The sequence below is a fragment of the Myodes glareolus genome, chromosome 1 (assembly GCF_982192425.1).
Source record: "Myodes glareolus chromosome 1, mMyoGla1.1, whole genome shotgun sequence".
NCBI classification, from domain to species: Eukaryota; Metazoa; Chordata; class Mammalia; order Rodentia; family Cricetidae; genus Myodes; species Myodes glareolus.
The window spans coordinates 128,983,014-129,009,077 of record NC_142026.1 but is presented as its reverse complement, the minus strand read 5'-3'; the positions used below and the strand labels follow the sequence as shown (position 1 = coordinate 129,009,077).

The 26,064-nt window shown below is 42.8% G+C and overlaps 1 protein-coding gene across 2 annotated transcripts in view; it reads left to right on the top strand.

The window, feature by feature from the left end:
- The window catches only part of Syne1 (spectrin repeat containing nuclear envelope protein 1), a 477,339-nt gene that overhangs the window by 391,549 nt on the left and 59,726 nt on the right, over positions 1–26,064 (top strand). For both annotated transcript variants that reach the window (XM_087912026.1, XM_085688027.2), the window contains 11 exons: positions 837–970; positions 1,340–1,544; positions 3,506–3,688; positions 4,317–4,463; positions 6,789–6,943; positions 7,917–8,064; positions 10,140–10,234; positions 12,954–13,188; positions 14,903–15,097; positions 18,457–18,582; positions 21,543–21,698. In XM_087912026.1, coding sequence (XP_087768152.1) covers positions 837–970; positions 1,340–1,544; positions 3,506–3,688; positions 4,317–4,463; positions 6,789–6,943; positions 7,917–8,064; positions 10,140–10,234; positions 12,954–13,188; positions 14,903–15,097; positions 18,457–18,582; positions 21,543–21,698 — 1,779 coding nt within the window. The remainder of the gene's footprint in view (positions 1–836; positions 971–1,339; positions 1,545–3,505; positions 3,689–4,316; positions 4,464–6,788; positions 6,944–7,916; positions 8,065–10,139; positions 10,235–12,953; positions 13,189–14,902; positions 15,098–18,456; positions 18,583–21,542; positions 21,699–26,064) is intronic.

Here is a 26,064-nt window from a genome sequence, read left to right as displayed (position 1 = left end):
AATAATCACACAGAAACCATATTAATTCAATCACTGCTAGGCCCATTAGCTCTGGCTTCTTATTAGCTAACTCTTACATATTAATTTAACCCATTTCTATTAACATGTGTATCACCACATGGCTGTGGGCTTACCAGTTAAAGTTCCAGCATCTGTCTGGAACTAGGCTACATGTCTTCTTTCTTACTCTGCCTCCTTTCTCCCAGAATTCAGTTTAGTTTCCCCTGCCTACCTAAGTTCTACCCTATCAGGCCAAGGCAGTTTCTTTATTAACCAATGGTATTTACAGCATACGGAGGGGAATCCCAAATCAATGATGTGTTAATTGAGTTATTTAATCATCCCACAATATAAACAGGTATGAATATGTTTGATCAATTATCCAAAATGATTGTCCTATGGGTTTGTACAGTTATTTTCTGCCAGTTACACATAAAAACATAGGAAATTCTTTGCATGAGATAGAATTTACAGGTGATCTATGGAAAGGCTGTGATTTGATGTCATACTCGTCAATCACTCTAGATGTTTAATGACACAGAGGCCTGGGCATCGAGCATCAAAAGGAGCCACCGTGTGGGAGACAGCACCTGGACCATTGCTCCAGCTTCTGGCAAGGAGGACATCCTCTGGGAATTTTTCGAGAAGAATCCACGTATTAGCATAAGAGAGCTCAATGCTGTGGCTCTTCTTGCAGAACAGGATTATAAGATAGGGACAACTATCTTGTTAAAAAAAGTGGACCAACACGTGCATGCCCCTGACACTAAACTCTTCCAAACATGCTTATAGAATTTAGTTGCTGTTTGTCATTGTGGGACTCTTTCTTTGGGCAGAATCTTCACGACAGCCTGGAAAAGCAGGAAGAGGACCTGCAGAAATTCAGTGCCATTACCAACCAGCTGTTGAAGGAGTGTCACCCACCCGTGACAGAGACACTCTCCAGTACCCTGCAGGAAGTCAATATGAGGTATGGAGCAGGCTAATTTTGTTCTTATTGTAAATACGATACAGTTAAAACCTCTTGACATTTTCAGTTGTCCATCTCTAGAGTCCATTGTACCAATGTTTTGGTTTTTTTTACAAAATGAACTCAATGAAAAATAGCCATCAAGAAGACACTTAGGAAGGATGAGGAATGCTCTCCACCCAACAAAGATAATTTTCATCCCCTTGAAATACGAGTGTGACCTACTAATCTTCATTGTGTTAAATAAACATGAGTCATTGCGTTGTAGTGTTCATATTCACATGAGCCAGGATCAAGAGAAATAAATGAGTAAGTGACGGTGTTTGGTGAGAGATGGTAACCGCCCTAACTGCTCACTGCTGCTCGTAGATGGGATAACTTACTGGAAGAGATTGCCGAACAGCTCCATGCCAGCAAGGCGCTCCTTCAGCTCTGGCAGAGATACAAGGACTACACGAAGCAGTGCGCCTGCGCGGTCCAGCAACAAGAGGATCAAACCAGTGCGCTGTTGAAGACAGTCACTAACAAGGACATCGCCGATGACGAAGTCACCAAGTGGATTCAGGATTGCAACGTACGTCCAGGAACTTGTTTGGGACTTGCGCAACCTGATGTTCTTCATTGTCACCGGCTTACTGGGCTGGTGTAGCTCCCTGTGAGCTTTGAGGCGGTCTGAATTTGTGAGACAGTTGATCCCAAAGTCCCCACCCTATTTACTAAAGGGCTCGCTGGTCTTACAGAACCTTCCATATGTATTTAACGCTCGTGAGTTGCTTCCCATGATCTCATTTTTAAAAATGGGTAGTTTTTCCCCTAATGGAGTATATCCATGGAGAAAATGTAGGTTATCTGTACTGAAACAGTCACTGTAAGATGTAACCATTCATAAAGGGGAAATCACGCCTTTAAATAATCCACTGTTAAAGGTATCATTCACCTAGATTTGTGATCTGCTGTGGCGCACCTAGACAACAGCTCCATTCAGGAATTTAACAGCGCAGAGAAGTCTGTCTCAGCAACACTTTTTAATAGCTTTCAGATGATTCCCTTTTCCACCGGAGCTGCCAGTAACCTACTTAGGGCTTTCAAGAAAGGTCTTCTCTTCTTCCATCCATTCCTTGGCTCTTATTACTGGTCCTTATTTGTCTTTATTTTAATGATCTTTGTTGCAAAGATCTTAAGAGCTTTCCCAAGTCGGCTTATTAATGTAGTCGAGTTATAAAAAACTACACAAGCTTGCACCATCAGTTTAAACAAGGATTTCAAGTGACAGGCCATTATTTACAGGACAGATAATCTTTGTTTCTGCTGACATAGTTTATTTTTCAAGATCTGTCATTTTTGGTGTTCCTGAATTGAGGCACACTTTTTTTTTTTAATCAGTGTTAAAGTTAAAGGTGCCCTTTGCTCCTCTCTCCCAGGAAGCACTATCCAGGCAGGGCAGGATCTGTGTTCTCCCTCCTGTCCAAGTGGAACCCCAGCAGTCAGCAGGAACAGCAGTCCACCGTGATCTGTTACTGCACCGTAGGGCCCAGACACAGGGACTCCTCATTGACTCACGGTTATGAACATACAGTTGGATTTCATAGAAACACAGCTGGAGGAGCCATGGAAGTAACGGTGGACAAGGTCCTTTGCCCTGTCCCCCTGAACCTTCTCTGCCCGCTACACCTCACGGGCAGGCTAGTCCTGTTGTAGCTGCAGTGAGCTGACTGTAGCTAGACAATGCCCAAGGCTTTTGTAAAAATAGACAGGAAAGGTAAAATGCAACAGTTTGAAGCAATTACATTGACATATACATTTACATATACATTCACATATATATTTATACATGCATTTACATATACATTTACTTATATAAAGCAAGGAAAATATGATCTAAGGTTTCTAGTTACTGCCTCACCTAGTATATTGTGGTTTCTTTTCTTTCATTTTTCTCTTTTCTGGTTCTCTCTTCATATATATATATATATATATATTCTTCTCTCACACTCTCCCTCCATCCCTTCCTCCTTCCTTTCCCTCTTTCCTTCCTTCTCCATCCTTTCTTCTTTTCTCACCCCTTTTCTCTTTCTTCTCTTCTTCACTTCCCCTTTCCCTTCTTTCTTAGTTTGATTCTTTCTTTCCCTTATTTATGTCTAATATTTGCATTTCTCTGAAGTCCTATAATGACCTGATGTAGCTTGTATTATAAGCACTCTGCTTTTTTCCTGGAACTGGAGATAGGTGTTTGTGTACTGTAGGTAAGTACGCAACCACTAAATTGCATCTCCATCTTAATCAGAAGAGTGGTTTGTGTGTGTGTGTGTGTGTGTGTGTGTGTGTGACATCATGTGTATAGTTAAACTGTTAGTACACATAATTCATATTTTTTAAAAATTATAACCAAACCCTGATTACTTTTCTAAGGTGAAGACATTTAATGTAATGAACACACAGGATCTTTCCTACCTACGTGTGTGACCCTCTGCCAGAGCTGAAGACACCGAGGACACGTCACATGCTTCACAATGAGTGCCTTGTCTTCTCCTTTAGGACCTACTCAGGGGACTGGGAGCAGTCAAGGACTCGATTTTCGTCCTCCGTGAGCTGGGAGAACAGCTGGGGCAACAGGTGGATGCTTCAGCAGCTGCAGCCATTCAGTGCGAGCAGCTCTGCTTCAGCCAGCGCCTGAGCGCCCTGGAGCAGGCGCTTTGCAAGCAGCAAGCAGTGTTGCAGGTAGGGAGTCGGTGGTGAGTGAGTTCTGGACTGGGTGTTTCTATGTCTGGGGGGAAAAACACAGGAAGCTGATTCTTCAGTGCTGCGGTTACACTTCCTGTAACACCAAAACATAAAAAAGAAAGAAAGAAAGAAAGAAAGAAAGAAAGAAAGAAAGAAAGAAAGAAAGAAAGAAAGAAAGAAAAATATCAAATTTAGAAGTCCCGGTGGAGTCAAGGAAAAGGTGGCTGTGGCTGTTTTTCACTGTTCCCTACAACTTGCTTTTAAAATTGGTTTACTTTAGCAGGTCAACCCCTAAAACATACCCACTCTCAGAGTACACCCAATGAGCCAATGCTAAGTAGCTTCAATGGTAATTTTATATGGGTTTAATAGCCTTGAGCAAGAACCGAAATGCTTCAAAAATGGTTTATTTGTATTTAATAGCTTTAATTGGTTATTAGGAAATACTACATAGAAACAAACATGAAAACCTACATAAACGAGGAAGAACAGAGCCCTCTTGCCTCACCGTTTTAGGAACAGCGTCTCACGGAAGAACATTACAGTTGACTCTTGCCCTCTCGCTCGCTTTCATAAAAATGTCAATCTGTTTCACTACAATGCCAGTCTCTTCTTGACAACACAGGCTGGAGTCATTGACTATGAAACATTTGCCCAGAGCTTAGAGGCCCTGGAGGTCTGGATCGTGGAAGCCGAGGATACCCTGCAAGCGCAGGATCCCACTCACTCGTCCGACCTCTCCACCATCCAGGACAGAATGGAAGAACTGAAGGTGAGTGTGCGCAAGCTTCCTTCCAGATCTTACCCTCAGAATCCTCAGAATCTCAAGGTCAACTCACTGCCAACCACTTCCTGCCGAGACCCCCACCGACATTTGCCCAGCTCTTCTTCGCTGTCTCTCCGAGAGAAAAGAACTGTGTGCTGGTGAGGAGATGCCCTGCCAGAATCAGTCCTTGGGGACCACCTCAGCCGTCTTTTTCTCCCCGAGCCCCACCACGCCTCTCATAGCCTCGAAGTCCCCATGCATCCCCCACCACATCTCTAACCCGATCCCCTCCCAGGCCAGCCTGCCCTGTCTCAGGCTGTGATGAGTACCTTAGACCTTGCGTCTACGCCGCCCCACCCGCTTTCTCTCAGCTACTGAGAGACCTTGTCTTTAAAGTTCTGCTGAATTATGTAGACTCAACCAGCCTATATCATTTCCATATGGAAGCATCACATCCATCCCATAACTGTTACGGTATGATTTGTTAATTAATAATTTTAATACAAGTTTTAAAAGGAAAAGATTTTTATTGGGTTACCATTAATTTTGAATTTTTCATAGCTAAAAATTTAAAATGTAGTAGACTTGCAAATTGTATCATGTATCCTTTTGCCTAAAGTCCTCCGTGTGGGGCCCAGGGAGATGGCTCACTCATTAGGTAATGTGTTGGTCACATAATCATGAGGACCTGAGCTCAGATATGTAGTACGCATGTAAAAAGCTGGCCATTCCATCATGTGCCTTCTGGCACCCATGAAGCAAAGACAGAAGGGGTTCTGGAGCTTGCTGGTTATCTCATCCGGTTAAATTGGTGTGCACCGGGTTTAGTGAGAGGCCCTGTCTCCAAAACTAAGGTAGAGAGCAATTGAAAAATAATTAACTCTTAATATTGCCTGCTTTCTGGTCTCTATATGCACATACATGCATGTGCACCTCCACACATATGACCAACCACATAGATACATACAAACAATCCTTCAGTGAGTTTCTAGTGCCCCTAGGACAAAGGCCATCATTATAGACCAAGGCTGGCATCATTTGGCTTCCATCTTTCCCAAGGTCCCCTTCTTGAGTCACCATTCATCGACTTCTATGACCACTGAAGCCTTACCACTTCAGTGTCTGTGTGCCTGGGATTTCTACTTTCTGGGTTTTCATCTTCAATGGCTCTGTCTCCTACAAACCCAGTGGCCTCATGACGATTTTGGCCAATGAGACTCTCTCAAGGAAATCTGCCCTGTCTGGAGGATCAGGCTTTCCAGGACACACTTTTATGAGTGACACAATTCTAGGCCAAGGTTTATTATGACTTAGGTTGGTGGGAGTGGATGGTTTCTTCTGAGCTTTCTCCTGTTGGAGCAGTAACTTTCTCCCTGTCAGAGCATAAGGAAAAGAACCGGGTTATATTAGGCTTGTGGGTGCTTACCCGTGGAAATTCCACCATCAAGTGCTTAGATCATAGGTTTCAATAATCAGGACAATATGCTTCTTTATGGACCATGAGCCTTTCAAAGAGCATGCAGTGAAAACACACACACACACACACACACACACACACACACACACTGTCCAAGTGGACTGACAAGTTCTGCTTTCTGTAGCTAGTTGTCTAGATGGGAACAAGAACCCACATGGGAAATAGACATTTACTTTGTTTGAAGTCCTGATTGTTGTTTGCCTGGGGCTTCCCAACTCAAGGATACAAATCTGATGCTCTTGGCCAGTGGATGATCTTTCCAAAATCTGGGTGAAGCCATGTTTCTTCTAGCAAAGGCTGGGCAACTTCTCTGTAGCTGGGTCTACCACTTTGAGCCGCTTGCTTGCTTCTTGTCCCTCCCTCTCTTCATCATTAGAAAGGGAACTATAATGGCCCTTACCTCATGAGATTTCTTTTAAGAATAAAACGAGTGAATCCTTGTAACCCTATAGCAGTACTTATTCACCCAGCAGCTATATCACAATTGTTATTAAATAAAAAGGGTGTATCACCATAAATCAAGTTTAATGAGTATGCAATGAACTTTTCAGTCACCAGCATGATTTCTATCCTCTCCTGTTCTGTGGAGAGGAAACCAATCCTGTAAATAAGATAGTATGTGTGAGCTTCTCCTGTCCACCAAAGGATAATGAGTATCAGTCCAACAGCAGCCTCAGCAGGGCAGGCTGAGGAGATCCGGGCAGGTGTCTCTCTGGAGATTGTGCCTGGCCCTGAGGAGCTCTGCAGACCAAGAGAAAGAGCCTTCCTGATGTCAGACCTGCACGGTCCACAATAAAGATAACCCCAGCCTTTCCTGAGAAGGTGCTGAACTTGCTTCTCAATGTCACCGACAGGGGCAGATGCTAAGGTTTAGCAGCATGGCTCCAGATTTAGACCGTCTCAACGAGTTGGGGTATCGGTTACCCTTGAATGACAAGGAGATCAAGAGGATGCAGAACCTGAACCGCCAGTGGTCTCTGATGTCATCTCAGACCACAGAGAGATTCAGGTGAGGCGACGTCTGAGTCACTTCAGTAGCTTCTGTGTGTTTCATGCTGCTACGACAAAAATGCTGCAGACTGAGATACACACACACACACACACACACACACACACACTATACATATACACACACATACACTGTACATATACATACACAAAAATATACATATATACATACACAGACACACACTATACATATACATACACACATATATGCATATACACACAATATACATATACACACACCATACACATACATACACACTATACATATACATATATATACATATACATACACACATACATATATATATATATCAAACAAGGGTATATTGTTTTACAGCCATGGGTCTGGGAACACCAATGCTAAGGTGCCAAGAGGTCTAGTAAGAGCTGCTCTCTTGCTGTTCCTCAAGGCCTCCAGATGGGGGAGGGGACCACTTGTTCACATGGAAGAAAGCCCAAGCACAGTGGGGAGGGATGGCCTCACATGGGGGAGGGCCGCAGGGCCAAATGAGCCTTTGAAACTCCCACCTTTGGAATATTGTCCCATTGACCTTCAATTTGAACACAGGAATTTCAAAGCAGATACATTCAAACTACATAACCAATAATATCAGGAGACGATGCATTCATTATATATCTGTGTATACACACACATATGCAAAGTCTTGAAATTTCCAGCAATAACATAAACTCAAATTGTAATTTCCCATGTCTATAAATCTAAGCCATGTTTTAATCAGAAATATGGTTTTGAATGAGATCCTATTCAAAGGGTAAATATAGTTTTAAGCATTCAAAAAGTTCATATTTTACATGTTGATGACGCGGGGATTTTAAAACTTTACCACCCAATACGAAATCTTTGCAGCGGTCGGATGGACACTGAGGTGGGGGAGGGGGGTATGTCATCTCTTTTATATGCGGGAGACACAAAGGTGACCCCGTCACTGTTCTTCCTTGTCTGCCACCGTCAGCAAGCTGCAGTCCTTCCTGCTTCAACACCAGACTTTCTTGGAAAAATGTGAGACGTGGATGGAGTTCCTGGTTCAGACAGAGCAAAAGTTAGCAGTGGAGATTTCAGGCAATTATCAGCATCTCTTGGAGCAGCAGAGGGCACATGAGGTAAGTGGTTCAAGCAGCTCGGAGTTGACAGGAAGTTTTCGTGGCCAAGGAGCAGGCTCAGTGGGTAATGGCGCCTGCTGCTCAGCCTGGCAGCCTGTGTCTTCTCCCCAGATCCCACATGGTGGAAGGAGAGAACTGATTCCTACAAACTGACCTCTGACCTCCACTTGTGGGCCTCAGCAAGCATGTACTACATGCACATAAATAATAAATAAAAGTTAATAAAAATTTTAAAGATTTTTTTTTAATTAGCCCATAGCCAGGCACCAGTCACGCTAATCCTAGCACTCAGGAAGCAAAGGCAGGAGGACTGAGGCAAGTTCAAGACCAGCCTGATCTTTGAAGGATGCAGGTAGTGGATTTTGCTAGGCTTAGACACCTGTCAATTTCCCTTTCTTCTTTTGTCTGGCAATTTTAATATTTTAAGTTCAGAGATGTGGTTTGACTCTCTTGCCATGGTTTTCAGGCTTGTGTTCATTCATTGTCATGACCTTGTACTGAAGTACAGAGCGTGTCTGAATTAGAGTTAGAGAGGCAGGTGTGACTGGGCTCGGGGGCACTTGGAAGCAGAGGCTGGTGAAAGGATCTCTGGGAGTTCAAGATGAGCCTGGTCTACATAGTGAGTTCCAGACCAACCAGAATGCATAGCAAGATGCCGTCTCAGAAAAAAAAAAAAAAGATAGACATGGTGATACACACATGTGTCAACACAGCGCTTGAGGTTCAGAGGGGAGGATTATGAGTCTCAGGTCCAGCCTGGGCTCACAGCAAGGAACAGTAGAAGGAGGAGGAGGAAGTGGAAGAGGAATGAGGAGGATTATTGTAGTTAAAGCTGGCCTGGGGAAGAAGAGTGGGGAAAAGCTGAAGGGATGCAGAAAATCAGATAAGGTCAGAAGTCAGTGGTAAGACTGAGAAAGCATTCGATAGTCTTTAACATGTTAAACAGGGTTAGCACACAGCTCAGTCCTTCACTCCCAGGCGCTTGCTCCTCAGACAAACGCGTCCACACAAACATGTGAGCATATTGATCATAGCGGCTTTGGTCATAGTGGGCACACAGTGGGAGGGACCAGCTGTGCATCCACAGCTGGGTGGGTGGAGTGTGCTGTACTCATCCAATACAACTCAGAATAAAGAGTAAGTTCTTAAGACTGCATGGATGGAGCTCACAAATGCTGTGCCACGTGAAAGAAGCCAGTCACAAGAGAACTTGCTCAGTTCACGTGAAATGCACATAGCAGGCCATTTCCATAAAGGCATGAAACAGTCAAGGAGTGGCTTGGGTGTGGGTTCTTGGATGCTGGGAGGAAAGCAGAAGCCACTATTATTGTATATAGCATTTCGTTGGGCAAGGTTGAAAATAGTTTAAAATTAAATGCTTGAAACTCATATCGGAAACATAATAAAAATTATTAAGTGGATACTGTAAATGTATTGATTGCATGCTATGGGAATTATATCCCCAAAATGCTGGGGTTTTTTTTAAGGGAAAAAAAAGGCAATAGAGCCTGAGAATGGTAGTGTGTGTGTCAAGAAGATCCCATGTGCCCAGCAGTTCAAAGTTGACTGGGGCACTTGGTGACAACCCATCTCCAAATAAACAGTACTAACAGCCAGAGAAAATAATTATTTTAGCTTTCATTGTTTTTAAACTGCGAGAGTTGGACCTAGGGCCTCAAGTTTTACCTCTGGGCTGCACGTGAATCCCTGCAGGGTTTTGTCATTGTTTGTATACATATGATGGGATGATTTTATTAGCTTGACTACTCTGAAAACCAGTGAGCTTTACAAAAGATAAAAGACCACGGCTTGTGAATTCACCAGCTTTCCTTGTTAGGTTAACTTTTAAAAAATAAAAACGGGGGTGGGATCAGGCTAAATTTAGTCATCTAATTAAAACCCCAAACTAAAACTTTGTCTTTAAGCTTATCCTAATTAGTAATTTAAAAAGAGGTTACTCCCACACCGCAGATGGGGCTGAATATGTTTTTCGTAGCCCCGCTAAAAACAAACTGCAGTAAGTTATCAGAAGAAATTAGGGATTTTAAAGTATATCTCTTTCTTTCAAATTACAGCTGTTTCAAGCCGAGATGCTCAGTCGCCAGCAGATCCTGCACGCCATCATTGTTGATGGGCAGCATCTTCTAGAACAAGGTCAAGTTGATGACAGGTAGGATCTTTGATAAATTGTTATGAAGAAAGTTTCCCCAGTAAATTAGTCATTTTCTTTTTAATGAGAGATTAGAGGGCATATATCCAATCTTCCTGAGGCAATTGTATTATCACAGGGCCTTGGTAATTGAGGGAAAGGCTTGCCTGAGTCTCTGAAATGAGTGAGTATTGAATCCGCAGCGAATGCTATTATTTGATATGAAGGACGTAGGATAATTGGAAATCACCTAGCCAACCTTCGCTACTCATCTGTAGGGACTGGAGTTAGTGAATAGATCAGAATGGATTGGATCGGTGGTCAGCAAACGGAAGCTGCTAATATCCTCCTGCACTTACTAAAATGTTACTCCTAAAAGGAGCAAGGTATCACCAGTCTCGACTCTCTCAGAGATGAAAAACTCCAGATGCACACAGGACCCGACTTGAGCGAGGTTGCATAGCTAAAGGCAAAATCAGGCTTGGTGTTGAGGGCGCTTGGTGACCAGGACTGGCCTCATTCTAGCCAGGTTCCCCAGACCATACTTCTATGTTAGAAAACACTTTGACACCTTCAACCATACCGTGTTAAGTGTGAAATCTTTCTTACCCTTCATTTAAAACCTAAGTGTGAAGTTCTAGCTTCTCTTATGACATGCGAGTTGACAGCGTCGTGTGTCTGTATTACCTAGGACCAGAATTTCCTCATCTAATTTCCATGTTTATATTTGAGGAATTGATTTTAGCACCTATGTATATGTTCCTCATGCCCAGGACAAGTTGTTGTAATTAAAATTAACCATGTGTTCTTAAATCATTTGAAAATAAACCTATTTGTTAGAAGTTTTATCTTTAGTGTTTTAGAAGCAATTTCAGTCCTCAGTGGCTGCTCCATGGGAAGGTCACAAGAGATTTGCATGGTTAAGATTGGAACAGTAATGTGTGACATCATACTTACTCCACTCTAAGCAAGCCAAACTTAAATGTGACCATTACTGAAAATTTAAGACTCTCCAAATAAAACAAATTCAAATGTAATTACCTTTTATCTTTTGCTTCATCGGTCTGTAGCCAAGTCCCTAGCATTATTACAAACATTCAAGTCATTAAGTGAAATAAAATTTAAAATTCATGTTCAAGCCAACATCTATTAAATTTTAAATGCTAACATTTGGGGAGGGGAAACACAAAAGAGAAGAAAATGGGAGAGTTGGAACTAAATAAAGAATTTTGAGAGTTGCTAGTGAAAATCAAAAGACAAATTGGATGAGAGTCTGTGGATGGCAGAAAGAATCCAGACAACAAGGATTTGTGCAGTAAAAGTCGGCATGGGGGTTTGTTCTTAGAACCTCAGCCCTGGGAAGAGTCATTTTTGCTAGCTCATCCAGGGCAGCCAGATCAGGACAGTTGACATGCTAAAGACACGGCTCTCTGGAGATCTTGAATGTCACCTGATGCCTGCACTTCTTTGTGCTCTCTGTAGATATCAGGTCTTGGGGTGACATGCTTTCAGAAGACATGTCGTGAGGCTAGCTCCCATGCGTGGATTTAACTAGAACAGGGTCTACTATGATACACTCCCATGTATTTATGCTCACAAGCAAATGTGATTATCAGAATCTTGTCATTGCCCTAGGGAACTCATTTTTAAAACAAATGCATGAAATTCTTTCTGTTTTTTTTTTATACCCAGTACTTTTAATGTTTTGTGGTAATTAATTGGCTTTCACTATACAATAACCATTTGATCCAATTCAACCATTCAATAAATTCTTTTAGAAGTGATGGCACATTTGGTTGTAAACTCAAACTTTACAGCCATCTCAGATAATAGGACGAATCAGTAAGAAGGATTTCAAAGCAGTGTAGAGTTCTAGAATAGTGGTTCATTGATCAGTGATAGCAGAAGCAAGCATAAGGAGATGCTATGTTTGTGATCAGCACTAAAAGCTACCAAGAAACATCCTATTAGATGCCAGATACATCCTATTAAAAGCCATTTCTATTCTACAATTTGTACATTAAATAAAACTTTATAAAGAAATACCAATACAATTTAGGATGGAAAATTATGGGGAATGCTTTAAAACATCTGCAATTTCTCAACCCGAGTATGAGAACAGTCACGTGAAATCTACTATCTCGAAGTGTATGAATGATCTTCATTCATATTGGGTTGATAAGTTCTTTTTCTTTCTAAAAAACATGTGAAATTTACCTAAAATAGGCAAGGATATTTTCTAATTTGCTTGAGATTGGAGTCTTCACTTGTGAGAGAGTATTGCAACTATATATGAAGTACATTTTAGAAAGAAAAAGAAAACTTTCAATGTAGTGTAATTTAAGTGGCTTGGTTTTGGTTTTCCAAAATGGCTTGTGATTTTACCTGGGGAGGGAGTTTGTAAATAGATCTAAGCACATGCTTTCCTATTGTAGGGCTTAAGGGACTGTCACAGCCTCTTGAGACACCCCCAGGGGCTATACATACTAGTGGAGGGAGTGTATGATAATTACCAGCAATTTGGTTCCTGTCTGTGCTGAGATATGCAAGCACTCACCATTTGTAGGCTGGTAGTCCAGCTTTAAAGATAACTTGCAACCCAAACAGACCACGGCTTATTTGAAATCTCCAGTCATAGACCGTTTCTCAGGACTTAACTGTTTGGAAAATATATACTAGCTGATACTGTGACAGCATCTAAGACAATACATTTTTTACTATACAATTATTTCCTCACCAGGGATGAGTTCAGCCTGAAGTTGACACTCCTCAGTAATCAGTGGCAGGGAGTGATTCGCAGGGCCCAGCAGAGGCGGGGAATCATCGACAGTCAGATTCGCCAGTGGCAACGCTATAGGGAGATGGCCGAGAAACTCCGCAAGTGGTTGGTAGAAGTGTCCCATCTGCCCTTGAGCAGTCTTGGAAGCATCCCAGTCCCGCTGCAGCAAGTGAGGACTCTCTTTGATGAAGTGCAGGTAAGATGAAAACAGTGCCCGCAAGCCACCTCTGCATGTCCACTGCATTTGACCTTGGCCTTGGTTTTTCACATGGACTCTGAAGTGACCTGAAAAGCAGGATAGACCTTTTTAAGGACCAGCTGAAACATGCAAATAATTGCATTACACCTGTTCCTATGGAAAAGAAGGGATTAGAGCAATTTAAGGCCCTCCCCAAAGATTCCTCTACTTTGTACACCATGGCCCACAGCAGATCCTTGCATCCCAACTTGGATGGAAAGACAGTGACAAGAAAAGACAACTTGGTGTTGATCGGGGAGATTTAATCATAGAACCTGGTCACTCCTGTCTGTTAGCCTGTCCACATATGTCCATGACCCTCCTTCCTTTAAAGGGCTCATCTGGCTCCTCCTTTGTCCCAACTTCCCTGAGAAAAATCATCTGTAGACTTGGCCTCAACTACCTACTACCAATATAGAAGGGCCAATTGGCATCTATGCCCAAATCAGCTGCTGAGGTTTTGATTCATATATCCAACTACCTTTTCAATTTCTATCTGTATACAAAGAGCTATGACTCCTGGCTGACCTTATTCTCCACATTTCAGGTCCCCAGTCAGAGGAATGTTCTACTTTCAGATCTATTGATCTAGATCCCAAGAATTATCACACAATCAACTTCTTCTGTGTCTCTCAGTTCCCGCACACAGTTTATTCTGAATGTCCATCCCCATGGCTGCTGCCTCAGGAGTTTCTGCCTGGGTGGGTGGCAGCCTAACCTGGCTCGTCACGTACAGTGCACACCTTCTTCATGCCACTTTCTACCCCACCAGGGAATGCTTTTGCTGCAACTTTCATCCAAATACATCGTTCCCCTGCTCAGTGCTTTCCGTGACTGTGTAAAAGCCAAATCCCTGGCTAGGTGGGATAGCATAGGTCTGTAATCCCAGCATTTTGGAACCTAAGACAAGGTGGTTGCAAATTTAAGACCAGCATGAGTTACATACCATAGCTAAAAAAAAAAAAACTGTTTAAAATCTATCTAAACAAATGGTGAGTAGAGCGATGGGTCAGCCGTTATGAACACTGGTGGCTCCAGAGGACCTACGTTTGATTCCCAGCACCCACATGGCAGCCACCCCCATCTGTAGCTCCAGTTCCAGGGCATCTTTATCTGGTGCCTTCTTCTAGTCTCCTCAGGCAGTGTATACACATGGTGCACAGAGATAAATGCGAACAAAATACACACGCACGTTTGTAAAATTTGAAAGGTCTCTTGCAAATTATGTCACTACCATTCTTACACAGGTACTTCCGACCCCAGTCATGGAAAAGTATGTTGCATTTCCTGCATTTGTCATGTTTCTCTTAGACGGCCAATGCTTCCCTCCTCATTTCCCTTTAGGAAGGCATCTCTCCTTTCCCCATCACACTCCTCTGAGTCTGATTGCATTCACATGTCTTTCAAGACTCATTCAGCCTTGGCAACTCTGAGAGACCTACTGTGTGTACCCATGCTGGGGACAGCTGCCACTCTATGATCCCTGGGCCTTCGTCCCATAAGCAGAGCGCCTACTGTGCTGAGATTATGCTTCTCACTCATTTACACTTGGTTCCTCTAAGATGCAGGAGCATGTCGTACGCATTCTAACACATAAGGCTGTTGAAACTTCCTCATAATGGGGAACTGATGAAGGAAAGAATAAAAAGTAAGACCCTCTGGTCCCTTTCAGTTCAAAGAGAAGGTCTTCCTGCGCCAGCAAGGCAGCTACATCCTGACGGTGGAGGCCGGCAAGCAGCTCTTGCTCTCGGCCGACAGTGGCGCCGAGGCCGCCTTGCAGGCTGAACTCACAGAGATCCAAGAGCAATGGAAGTCAGCCAGCATGCACCTGGAGGAGCAGAAGAAAAAGCTGGCTTTCCTGTTGAACGTAAGTTCGGGTCGGAGGTCCCTTTTAGGAGCCGTGTTGCCTCTTCCCATTGTCTCATTGCAACAGCACGTAGTGCAAGGTCATTGAGCAACACTTCAGTGTTCTCTTCTGTTTTATTGAAGACTCTGTCCTATCTTGCATGAACTGGAAAAGTTTCCCAATTTTCAGCACTTCGTCTTTCAGGAAAATCCCCCAACAAAGTAAGTGAAACTCTAATAGGGCTGTCCAAGTGATTAATTCTGATTAATGGCCAGTGCTGTGCCTTGCAGCGCGTGACAACTTTAGAAAGCCAGGCAGAAACTCAAGAAGCAGATTCCATTCCCTAAACTTCAGACTAAAATGGTTTTCAAGATCAATATCTCGTATTTTATAGCCAGGAAAGAGCTAACCCAGAATGAATCTCTTGATTTGCCTTGGTTCCTCTAAGCAGGCTGCCATTGGCCTAAACTCTCCAAGAGGCATCTTAGGCCTTTCATTGACTACAGTGTGAACCCATTGTGAGAATTTGCCAGAAGAATTCCAGGAAATCATGAAGTAGTGGGTACATGAGTGACAGCCATTGCTGCTAGTGATGTCATTAACACTTAAAATTGTACCCAGAAATGTTGCAGTTCTGTACATGTTGGTAATCACCAATTTCTCTTGATTATTCAGTATAGGGTACGACCTCTTTGGACGGAAGGAAACAGTTCACAGTATCTGAGTAGATTTATTCTTTCAAATATTCACATCCATTGGGTTCACTTCGGGAATCTTATGATTGAGATAATATACAATATATATTATATATTGCAATATGTATAATATATAATAATATTGCGCTATATATTATATATAATAATCTTACATATATATATATATATATATATATATATATATATATATATATATGACCTTCTGAACAGGAAACAATCTATCAAAAATGCCACCAAAGATGTGTTCATTACCACTATTTGCTTGCAGAGCAATCCACTGGTAACATAATACGCCTGAGTCATTTGTCGTCATCTTGGTGTTGGGCAAGGATTTACAACATTGTAACTCATTCTGGCGAGACTGTGTTAATTTTCTATTTTTTTTATTTGTGATGTGGTTTTTGGATATAGTCCCAGTCTATAAGAATGCATGGTGTCTGAGTCACTGGATTTGCTCGTCTCACCTGTCAGTTCGTGTATAAAACATTCACTCTGATGGACAATTTGCAGAACAGGACATGAAGTTAGTTCCTTATCATTCGTGCAGGAAAAAAGACTCGGTAGTTGGCTTCACCGTCCAAGTCATCATTGGAGATGGGAGTCTCTATTCTTCTCTTCTCAGAATTTCTTTAGTTTTGAATCATACACTACATTCCGTTTTCCCCAGGACGTCTTTAGAGATTAGGAATTTCATTTTTGCCCAGACTCATGTTTATGTATCTTTACACCAATTCTTTAATAATGCTGTCTTCAGCTTTTAGCCTAATGCTCTGGGTATGTTGGCCCCAAATCCTCACGGTTTGCCTGCTTCTCTAACACTGATTTTGTCCTGAGGGGCTGACCTTCTCAGTGCCAGCTCTGTGAACAGCCCCTGGCTATGCACTGAAAGCTTTAGAATGTGTGCTGATTTAATTGAAAATGTGAAGGCTAAGCAGGGGGACTTTTTTGCTTACACATCACATCTACAGTACTGAGCACTGGGGAGCAAAAGGACACACACCAAATATTGTAAAACAGGGGAATTGACACAACCCTGAGCCTCATACTCAACAGCATTCATGGTTTTGGTTACTGGGCTTTTCTTGGTGTTAATTAGGAAAAGGAGAAGTCCTTAAGCTTCTGTGAAGTTCCATGAGAGAATTTTAAAGAGAAATGAGAACCTGGATTCAAACTCTAAGGAAGCAAAGACACTAAGTTCAAACTTGCATTTTCCACGAAAGGTATTTGGAGTAGTGCTGTCTGTGGATGGCTAAGAAGAACATTCTAGAATGGAAAGTAGGGAGAACCAAGGCAAGAGAAGACAGGTGACGAAGGGAGACAGTGTGAAGAGAAAGGCACCAGACTTTGGTACCATGTTGGGCTCTCGGTCATCCTAGCTCTTAACTCGATTGTCTTTGGAATTAGGTGATTCATTGCATGGGGAATGACTATTGGGCAGCTGGTCTGCGGAGGGCACTGAGATCATTGTAACCAGGAATGGGCAATATAACCAAAAATGGGAGAACTGGACAAAGCAGTATGTATTTAACTGATTGCAATTTGATGTATCACTAAGGTACTGGATGATGGTTAAATCCAGATAGGGCAGTATAAAACCAAAATTCAGTGTAGTTACTCTCAGTTTCCTTCAAAGAAGGCATTTGAAAAATTAGACAACAAATACATGTGCCATTAAAAAGCTTCAAGTAATAGTTGAGGTATGTAGTGTGAAAATTGAAGTTCTCTGTAGCACCCTTGCAAGTTTGCTGCCGTTCCCCAGAGGGAGCCCCTGTTACCAATTTGGTGGGTCACATGTCCTAATAGACACACATCACGCATACTTCTCCTTGTCTTCTCTCAGAGATCCAGCGTGCTCTGGGCTGCCACTCTCTACCATGTAACCTGAGATAATACCAAAACATGTGTCATGAGATGGATATTTCTTAAATTGTGCATAGGCCCTCTTCTTCCAGTTTTCACTGAGTGGCTGTCTCTGTGCTTACACTTAATCTTTCCAGACATAGTTCATCCTGAGCAAGGTGAAAACCAGGCAGACTCCATGTTCATGATGCCTGTGGTGGTTGCCTGTCTGCATTTCTGCAGTAACTCAAGAGCGGGTGGCTGATATTTACGCCTAGAGTGAATCAGAGTTAATTATCATTTTTATATTCTATTTTTCTCTTACTCATGCTTGTTTGCATTTTGAAGAGATTCTGTATCCTTTTTTTTCACCCTCGTACATTTGGGAGAGTGTAGATACTAGGTGCAACTGTGTGTGAATTAGGAGAGAGGCAGAAAACGGATAATCTTCGCACTCTGCATAAATTTCAATTCAGTTACACATAACTCCTTGGGTATTGTGCTTGGTGCCTTGACAGCTATAGCTTACCTTAATTCTTCAACAGATATAGACTTTATTTTTATTTTCTCAGGGAAAATTAGCATATTAGATATATGCTTACTAGAGACAAACAGTTAAAAGTAACAGAGTCAAGTTGAACTCAGCTCTTATGACAAATGCGTAGTGTCCAAAATGACATTGAGTGTGAACATGATTTCCCACAGTTCCTTAGTGTAATTATATCCTGGCAATTAGAGAGAGTATTATTTTATTTAATTTCATTTATATTTTTTTTGTAGTTTCTCACCCCAAATGTGTCCAATCTATTTCTCCTTCAATGGCAGGACTGGGAAAAGTGTGAGAAAGGAATCGCCGATTCGCTGGAAAAGCTCCGAACTTTCAAGAAGAAGTTGTCTCAGCCTCTACCGGACCACCACGAAGAACTCCACACGGAGCAGATGCGCTGTAAGGTACGGGACTGAATGGAGATTGTCCCTGTCACCTAGCCACATTCCTCCACTGGAATAAGGCTTGTGAGATCACTTCTCAGGGAGATGCCTGGGGCTGTCTATGCAATCATATGAGGTCCTTGGAGAGCCCATTAGGGAAGGCAACAATGCAATGAGAGACCTTCTTTGCTGATTTCCTGTAGTTGAAGTTATGGGCCAGTTTATGGATTGCCCAGAGGAAGCCAATGAAAAATTTAAGACCCAGCATAAAAGATATTTAAAAACTGAGTCGAAAGCAATAAATCGCGGCTGTCTTTCTGAGACATCCGCATGGGAGAATCATTACAACCAAACAGTCCAGCCTATGAAAAGAAGGACAGGATTGTCATCTTGGAAAATCTGCAGACTGGGGCAGAAGAATACACCCTACCTGGCAGACACCTCTGTACAGAATGAAGAAAAAAGCAGCTGATCTCTATCAAGGCAAGGAGCCACCCAATCCTTAAATCGCTCAGGGCTCCAGGCACTTGCAGACTGTGATTGCCACCTCTGATCACAATTAAGATCATCACCTCTAATTGTACTTGGAAGCAATCAGTAGTAGCACAGACCACTCCCTAGATTATGAGGTCACTAAGACCAGCATGATTCAGTGGCTGTAAGATTTATTCCGTGCACACCTGTGTAGCCAAGCTGAGTGCCTGGCCAGCACTTCTTGGCTGAGTAAAATGCTGATCATATCAAAAGTAACTTCATAAATGCTTTCTTTCAACTTAACCATTTCCGGAGTTTCCACCGTCATTTTTAAGTTACTGTTGTGTGATAATCCCATTTAAAAATTATAAAATATGTTCATTGAAATTTGAGAAAGGTGGCATTAGGAAAATTAAAAAGGGATAAACATTACACCAAAGACGATAAATGAAATATCTCACTACATTGCACTAAGATGCATGAGAAGGTCAACTGGAGGTGGTATTCAAGAGGCTAAGGCAAGAGGGCCCTGAGTTGAAGGCCAGAACGGGATACATGACTGAACCCCTGCCTAAAAAGAAAAATATGTGAAGGCTATGGACATTAAAATGAATACATTTTTAAACCTGTGTAGTTAGCTGGGTGGTGGCAGTGTACACCTTTAATCCCAGTACTCTGGAGACAAAGACAAGCAGATCTCTCTGAGTTTGAGGTCAAACCTAGTCTGCAGAGTGAGTTCCAGCACAGTCAAGGCTACACAGACAAACCCTACTTCAAAACAAACAAACAAACAGATTAATAGTTAACTACCCAGGTTTTTATTAAAGAAATTATCTGATAAGCAAGAATGGGCACGATCTAATGCTAGATTCCTCTAAATGCCAGCAGTCTCTCATTTGACACGACACATGCAGGGGCATGTTATTTCCCTTCAACTAAATGAGAAAATGGAAGAGTCTAGAATAACGTTAATGTTTCACGTTAGTAACTGATAAATGCCTCTGAATTTAAAGACTGTATTTCATCCACGCTGCCTGAACTAATGGGTAGAGTCTGAACCAGTGGTCTTGGGTTTGCATGGTAGTTGTTACTCAAGTGTGTGTGTGTGTGTGTGTGTGTGTGTGTGTGTATGTGTGTGTTCTTTGGTTCAGTATGGTTTTAGAGAGGATTTTGCTGTGGAATCCAGGCTGTCTTCAAACTCAAAGTCCCCATACGTTAGCCTCTTGAGTCAGTGCTGAGAGTCACAGGTGTGTATCGCCACAGTTAACTCTTTCTTTTTAAATCCATAAACTAAATGTGATGCCTGAGTGTGGGGAGGAATGGAATTGATATTAAAGAATAAAGTCCTTATACTGGTATAACAACTGATCTGTCTAGAGGTATAGACAGAACACTGCATATGTATTCACCTAGAAAGTGTGGTCTTTTGGCCAGTTCTTATTTTGAGACTCCGTCGCCATCTCCCAAGACACTCGGACAAGTGTCCCGCTTTTGAGTTCCGAGATTGGGAGGACGTGGTTCCAGACAGTTCCACTGTATTCTTCCCAAATCACACTCAGCAGCAAAACAAACAATTACTCTGAAATTTCAGGCTAAATCCTTGTTTGCTTAAATTGCCTGGAAAGTTAGCCCCAGATACTACCGTTAAATTACGCTTGCCTTTAGCAACTTGTCTCTGTGTGAAGAGACCAGAAGGACGGAGAACAGCCTGGATGAAAGTCTCCATTCATTCACGACATGAGCTGGAATCTAAAAGCCACACCTGGCAGAGAACAAGGGTGACACAAACTACAAACCTGGTCACCTGCTAGTGCATGGCAGACACTCACATCTGCTCATCCTCATTTTGCTACGGAGATTTTTTTCTTTAAATAATGCCCCAAAAGGGCAGGTCCATAATCAATAGCTTCAAAAAATCTCCGATCCTACAGAATGTGCAGCTAGTGGGTTATTTTAAATGCAGGCGGAACCGTAGCCAAGCTTGGTGTTTCGTGGTGAAGTATCCATCACAGAATGTGTCAGCTCAAATGAAACTCAACTTAGGGAGTTTCTCTTTTAAATACTGTGTTAGCGTGATCAGGAACGGGACAAAACTAATGGGTGATTAAGGGACTGTGAAGTCAGTTCCGATGTGTTTGCGGTCTCAGGCTTGTAGTACGATATAAATTTAGAAGAAAGAAGGCCATTACACTGAACATCTTGGATCTGAAAAGACAAGCACCGTCCTAAGAAGATCAGTGAGGTGTCTAATAGGCATTAGGAGGTTTTGCAGGGAACCTTGTTATTTTAGCAGAACATGGGAGGTTTTCAAGTTAGGTAGGATGCAAAGAAAACAGAGCTCAAGTTTGGTGTTGAGAAAGAGTGTGTAGAAAGGGAACAAAAAAAAAAAAAAGAAAGGGAACTATACTAAGAAGTGTCACCGAAGCCCCTCTAAAGGGTCGCTGAAACCCCTTCAAAGGGTTAAAGGAAGACGTCGTGGGGGTTCATGGACATTTGTTCCCATGTAGGAATTGGAAAACGCAGTAGGGAGGTGGACAGACGACCTGGCAGAACTGACGCTGCTGCGGGATGCCCTGGCTGTCTACATCAGTGCCGAGGATGTCTCCATCCTGAATGAGCGCGTGGAGCTTCTGCAAAGGCAGTGGGAGGAGCTATGTCACCAGGTAAGATGTGGTCTGAACCAGTAAGTAGCTGTTCAAGATGGAAAGGTGGGAGGTGATCCATGACACCAGACAGGCTTGGTCCGCGTCGGGGCCCATCCTGTGACTCACCGTATAGGCAGAGAAGCCTGTGATCATTGCCAGAATATCTCAGAAGAAGGACAACTACATCATCGTATCTTACTTTGGATTCATCTATCCTCAAGTCTTTCTTTCTCTTTCCTCTCCTGGCCCAAACTGTCGTACTTCCTAGGTGTGAGTTTCCAGCTGAGTCAATATTGGTGATATATTCTGGATTTTAAACATGGAGGAAACACATTCTTTTAATGTTAGTTGCTATTCTGAGATAGTTTCGTTTGTTGGGACATTCATAGTTGTTTCTCATTCATTCATGGGTTTATGGCATTGTTAGGCTTACCTTATTTATTAGTGCCTTTCTACATGTACAAGTTGCTAAAGAAGATTATAACTTAGGCTCTAAAAGGAAAAGATTGATGCAAAGACGGCAGGAGAGCAGCCTAGGCGAAAAGGACTGTCAGGTGAAGGTTCACAGTGCAGACTGCTGGCTGCCTGTAAGCCCGTGACTGCACTCGGTGGAAGTCTTTGTGCCTTGTTCTTTAGTGCTGTGCCCTAACTACCACGCCTGCCACATTGCAGGCTATAATACACCCTGAGTACTGTTCCTGCCACACTGCCAGCTATAATACACCCTGAGTTTCATGCCTGCCACACTGCTGGCTATATTACACCCTGAGTACTGTGCCTGCCACACTGCTGGCTATAAGACACCCTGAGTACCGTGCCCGCCACACTCCTGGCTATAAAACACCCTAAGTACCATGCTTGCTACACTGCCAGCTAGAAAACACCCTGAGTACTGTGCCTGCCACACTTCCAGCTATAACACACTTCAGCATCATTCCTGCCCCCCCCCGCAGGCTCTAACACACATTTGTTCAATGGATTAGTCATTGCAATTGTTGTGAACATAGGCTGTAATGGAAAGTCCTTCTATCAAGTTTATAATTGCACTGAAACTAATGTCAGCCTAGAAAGTCCTATACAATTATGAATGAAAATCTATATGAAGAGGTGAAAGCGATACATAAAGACACTGGCTAGCTCAGGGTAGTGGGCACTGGAGAATGCTTCTTGAAATGGATAAATCTTCAGTGCTGAGGTGGGGAGTGGAGGAGGGATTGTTGTACAGGGAGCATGTCCGTCATGACCAAGGTCAAAGCAGAGGGAGGACTGGAGAAATACGGGTGTTAGAAGGTAAAGGAACAGGGCTGATGGAAGGGGGACCCTGTGTCCATGCAAACTCATATTTCTTTGCTCCTGTACCAATTGATACCTCTTTGATTTTTCATCCTCCCCAGTTGACATGACATTATGTATTCTTTTCCTCATGCTTCTAGAATCATCCAACAGAGTTTGAGAGGCTCTTTCTTATGGCTTGTTTGATATGAAGAACAAATGTCAACTTTAAAAATAAAACGAACAAATGTGTTTTTTGAAATGCCTCCGCCATATTTAAATCTAAACCCAGACTTTGCTCCCATGATGGATCAAAGGAATATTTGCTTGCATGCTTAGAAGATGTTTCAATAGTTCCTATGAGCATAACTTGCAAAACGAGGCCTGCAAGAGATGGCCCTCACCAACATGGGAACATTGTGGGTTCAACATGAAGGTGGCCGCTTTTCACAGAGTGCCCAGTTCTCAGTGTAAGCCGTAAGGAGCCTATACCGAGTTGTTCATAGAGTGACAATATTAATCATCACATAAATTGTTTTCTGAATGCTTCAGAAATTCAACATGTACACATTACTACAGTTACTGTGTTATAATATACAGGCCGTATCACGATGCACCATGTAAATGGAAGGCATGATGGTACTGATAAATAGAAACTATGACAGCATTGCTCATTTGCCTCCTCCCCGCCTCCGTCCATCTCTCTCTCTCTCTCTCTCTCTCTCTCTCTCTCTTTTTCTCTTTTAGAAATATTGCCCGTGTGGCAGCAGTCTTCATTTAGACGTATTGATTTATATAGCTATTTTATGTGTACATGCATATGTCTGAGGGTGTGCATGTACCATGAACATGCAGGATCCCAGAGGCCAGAGGAGTGTGTCCAATCCCAGGAGCTGAGTTAGTGCAGGCGGTTGTGAGCTGTCCTGTGCGTGTTGGGAGCAGCGCTCAGCTCCTCTGCAAGTGTAGCAAGCCCTCAGCTGCAGAGCTGTCGCTCCAGACCCTCGTCATCATTTTCCTCATTCTGTGAGAAGGAGAGAACTGCTTTCTCTCCTAACATTTTTCAGGGATTAAGTGAACCAAGTCAGAGCAGACTCATCGCTCTAACAGAGGCTTCAGAGAGCTGTCACTTCCGATTCCGAGTTCACCTCACTTTCCCTGGCTGACCTTCACAGCATCCCTTCTTGGAGGCCTTGATTGTGACCCTCATCCTGCCTAGACTGACTACTTCTCTTCTGGTTTTCTCACCTATTTCCTTTTCTATCCTACAACCCTTCAAAGTCCTTTTTGGCATGAATTCCCATTTCTTCCTTGTTCTGCGCCATCATGGAACATGCCTAGTTTTTATGAATGTTTGTAGTCTGATCCCAAGACTTTGAGGCAAAGGCCTTTTCTTCAGACAACCAGTGCCTACAACAGTTACGTGTTCTCTGCATGTGGCTAACAAAGGCCTTGTACTACATGTATGTCCTGATACTTATGGTCCTCTGAGGACAAAACAGTGACAGAATTTTAATATTTTGGAAATGAAGAAAACGATGATCATACAATAGTTTTGAATTTGGGAAAATTGCATAACAATGCCATGGAAGTATCATTATTGCTGATTCTTAAGTCAGACATTCATGTGTTCTAAAATCACCCACTAGACTTAGAAAACCCTACTTGAAAATACAGCTCAAAAGTAGCATTTGGCCATGTGATATGCTGTGAAGACATTAAATGTCTTGTACCTGTGAGTAGACCAGACCATGCAAAAGAGGAAGCAGCTGGGACTTATGGTGCTTCTAGAGACTTCCTCTGCCAGAGTCGTTAAGTATGAACATTACACGTAATTGCCCTGCACCAGTCCAATCTACATGTGTCTAAACCAGTGAGAATTTAGCCCTGGGCCTGGCCGGGTGCCAGGATATACTAATTCTCAAGAAGGAGTAACAAGCTCTTAAGGTTGTTGTTTCCGGTGAACTTCTATCAAATCCGAAACCGCAACAGGAAACGAGCTTATGGCCAGCTCCACGTAAAAGCTGACAAACTCAGCTGAATATAGCCAGCATTATGTTGGCGGACGGAGGGCACAGCCTGCCCTGCTCGTTTAGAAGCAGCTGATGAGAAGCGAGGAGTAGCTGGGCCCACAGATGAGGATGAGGAAGACAGCCTGTAAGTAGATGCTGCTGCGGAGTGTCAGGACAAGTGCAGAAGGAGATTCGGTTTTCAGCCAGCCCGGGAGATCTGTTGTAGCTTGGTTCAGCTGTGTATTATATCGCTTTTCCTCCTCTGTTGCTTTGTAGAACCGTGTGTGGTTCTAGCTGTAATGTAAATCTACAACACCACACCACTAGAATCGCTCAGCGTGTGTGTGTGTGTGTGTGTGTGTGTGTGTGTGTGTGTGTGTTTACGCCCACAATGTCATGAGAAAAATATTTACTGTTAGAAAAAACTTCCTGTTCAGCTGTCTCACTCTGGAGGCCATACACTGCGGTTCTACCCTTAAGAAAATGCAAATGTGTGCTGAGCATTTCAGGGTTCCAGCTGAATCCAAAGAAAGAAATGGTTCATTAAATATAGCCGAAATACTCAGTTTACAAACGGCATCAAATGCCATCCTTCTTATGAATTTACATCTTTGCAAAAAGATCTGGGCCCTGGCTTACACCCAGTGCTGGCAGCCCACATATTTAGTGGGTTTTTTTTTTTTCAGTCATAGCTCACAGTAAACAAATGAAAGCGATGCCTTAGTGTGAGACAAGCTCGAAGGATGGGGATTCAAGCTGGTCCCTGGAGATGTTGAGCACACAAATGTTCAGGACAGAAAAGATCAGATTTAGGTGGGGGATTGACGAAACTGGTGGTGTACACCAGCCTTTTCTGAGCTGTTCGCTTGCCCGTGCCTTCCTGTCTGCACGCCACATCCTGGAATACAGTGCAGTACTTGATACACTGAAGATGACTCTTTCTTGCAAACACTAAATACCCGTGTTTGGAGAAAATGGAATGTGTATGTACAAATGGACAGAAGGCTGAGAGAAGACCAGGGACTTGTTCTGGTCTCCTCAGCAGAGCAGTGGAGGCTGGCCTTGAGTCTCAGATGCTTCTGGATGGGATCCTACTGTACATC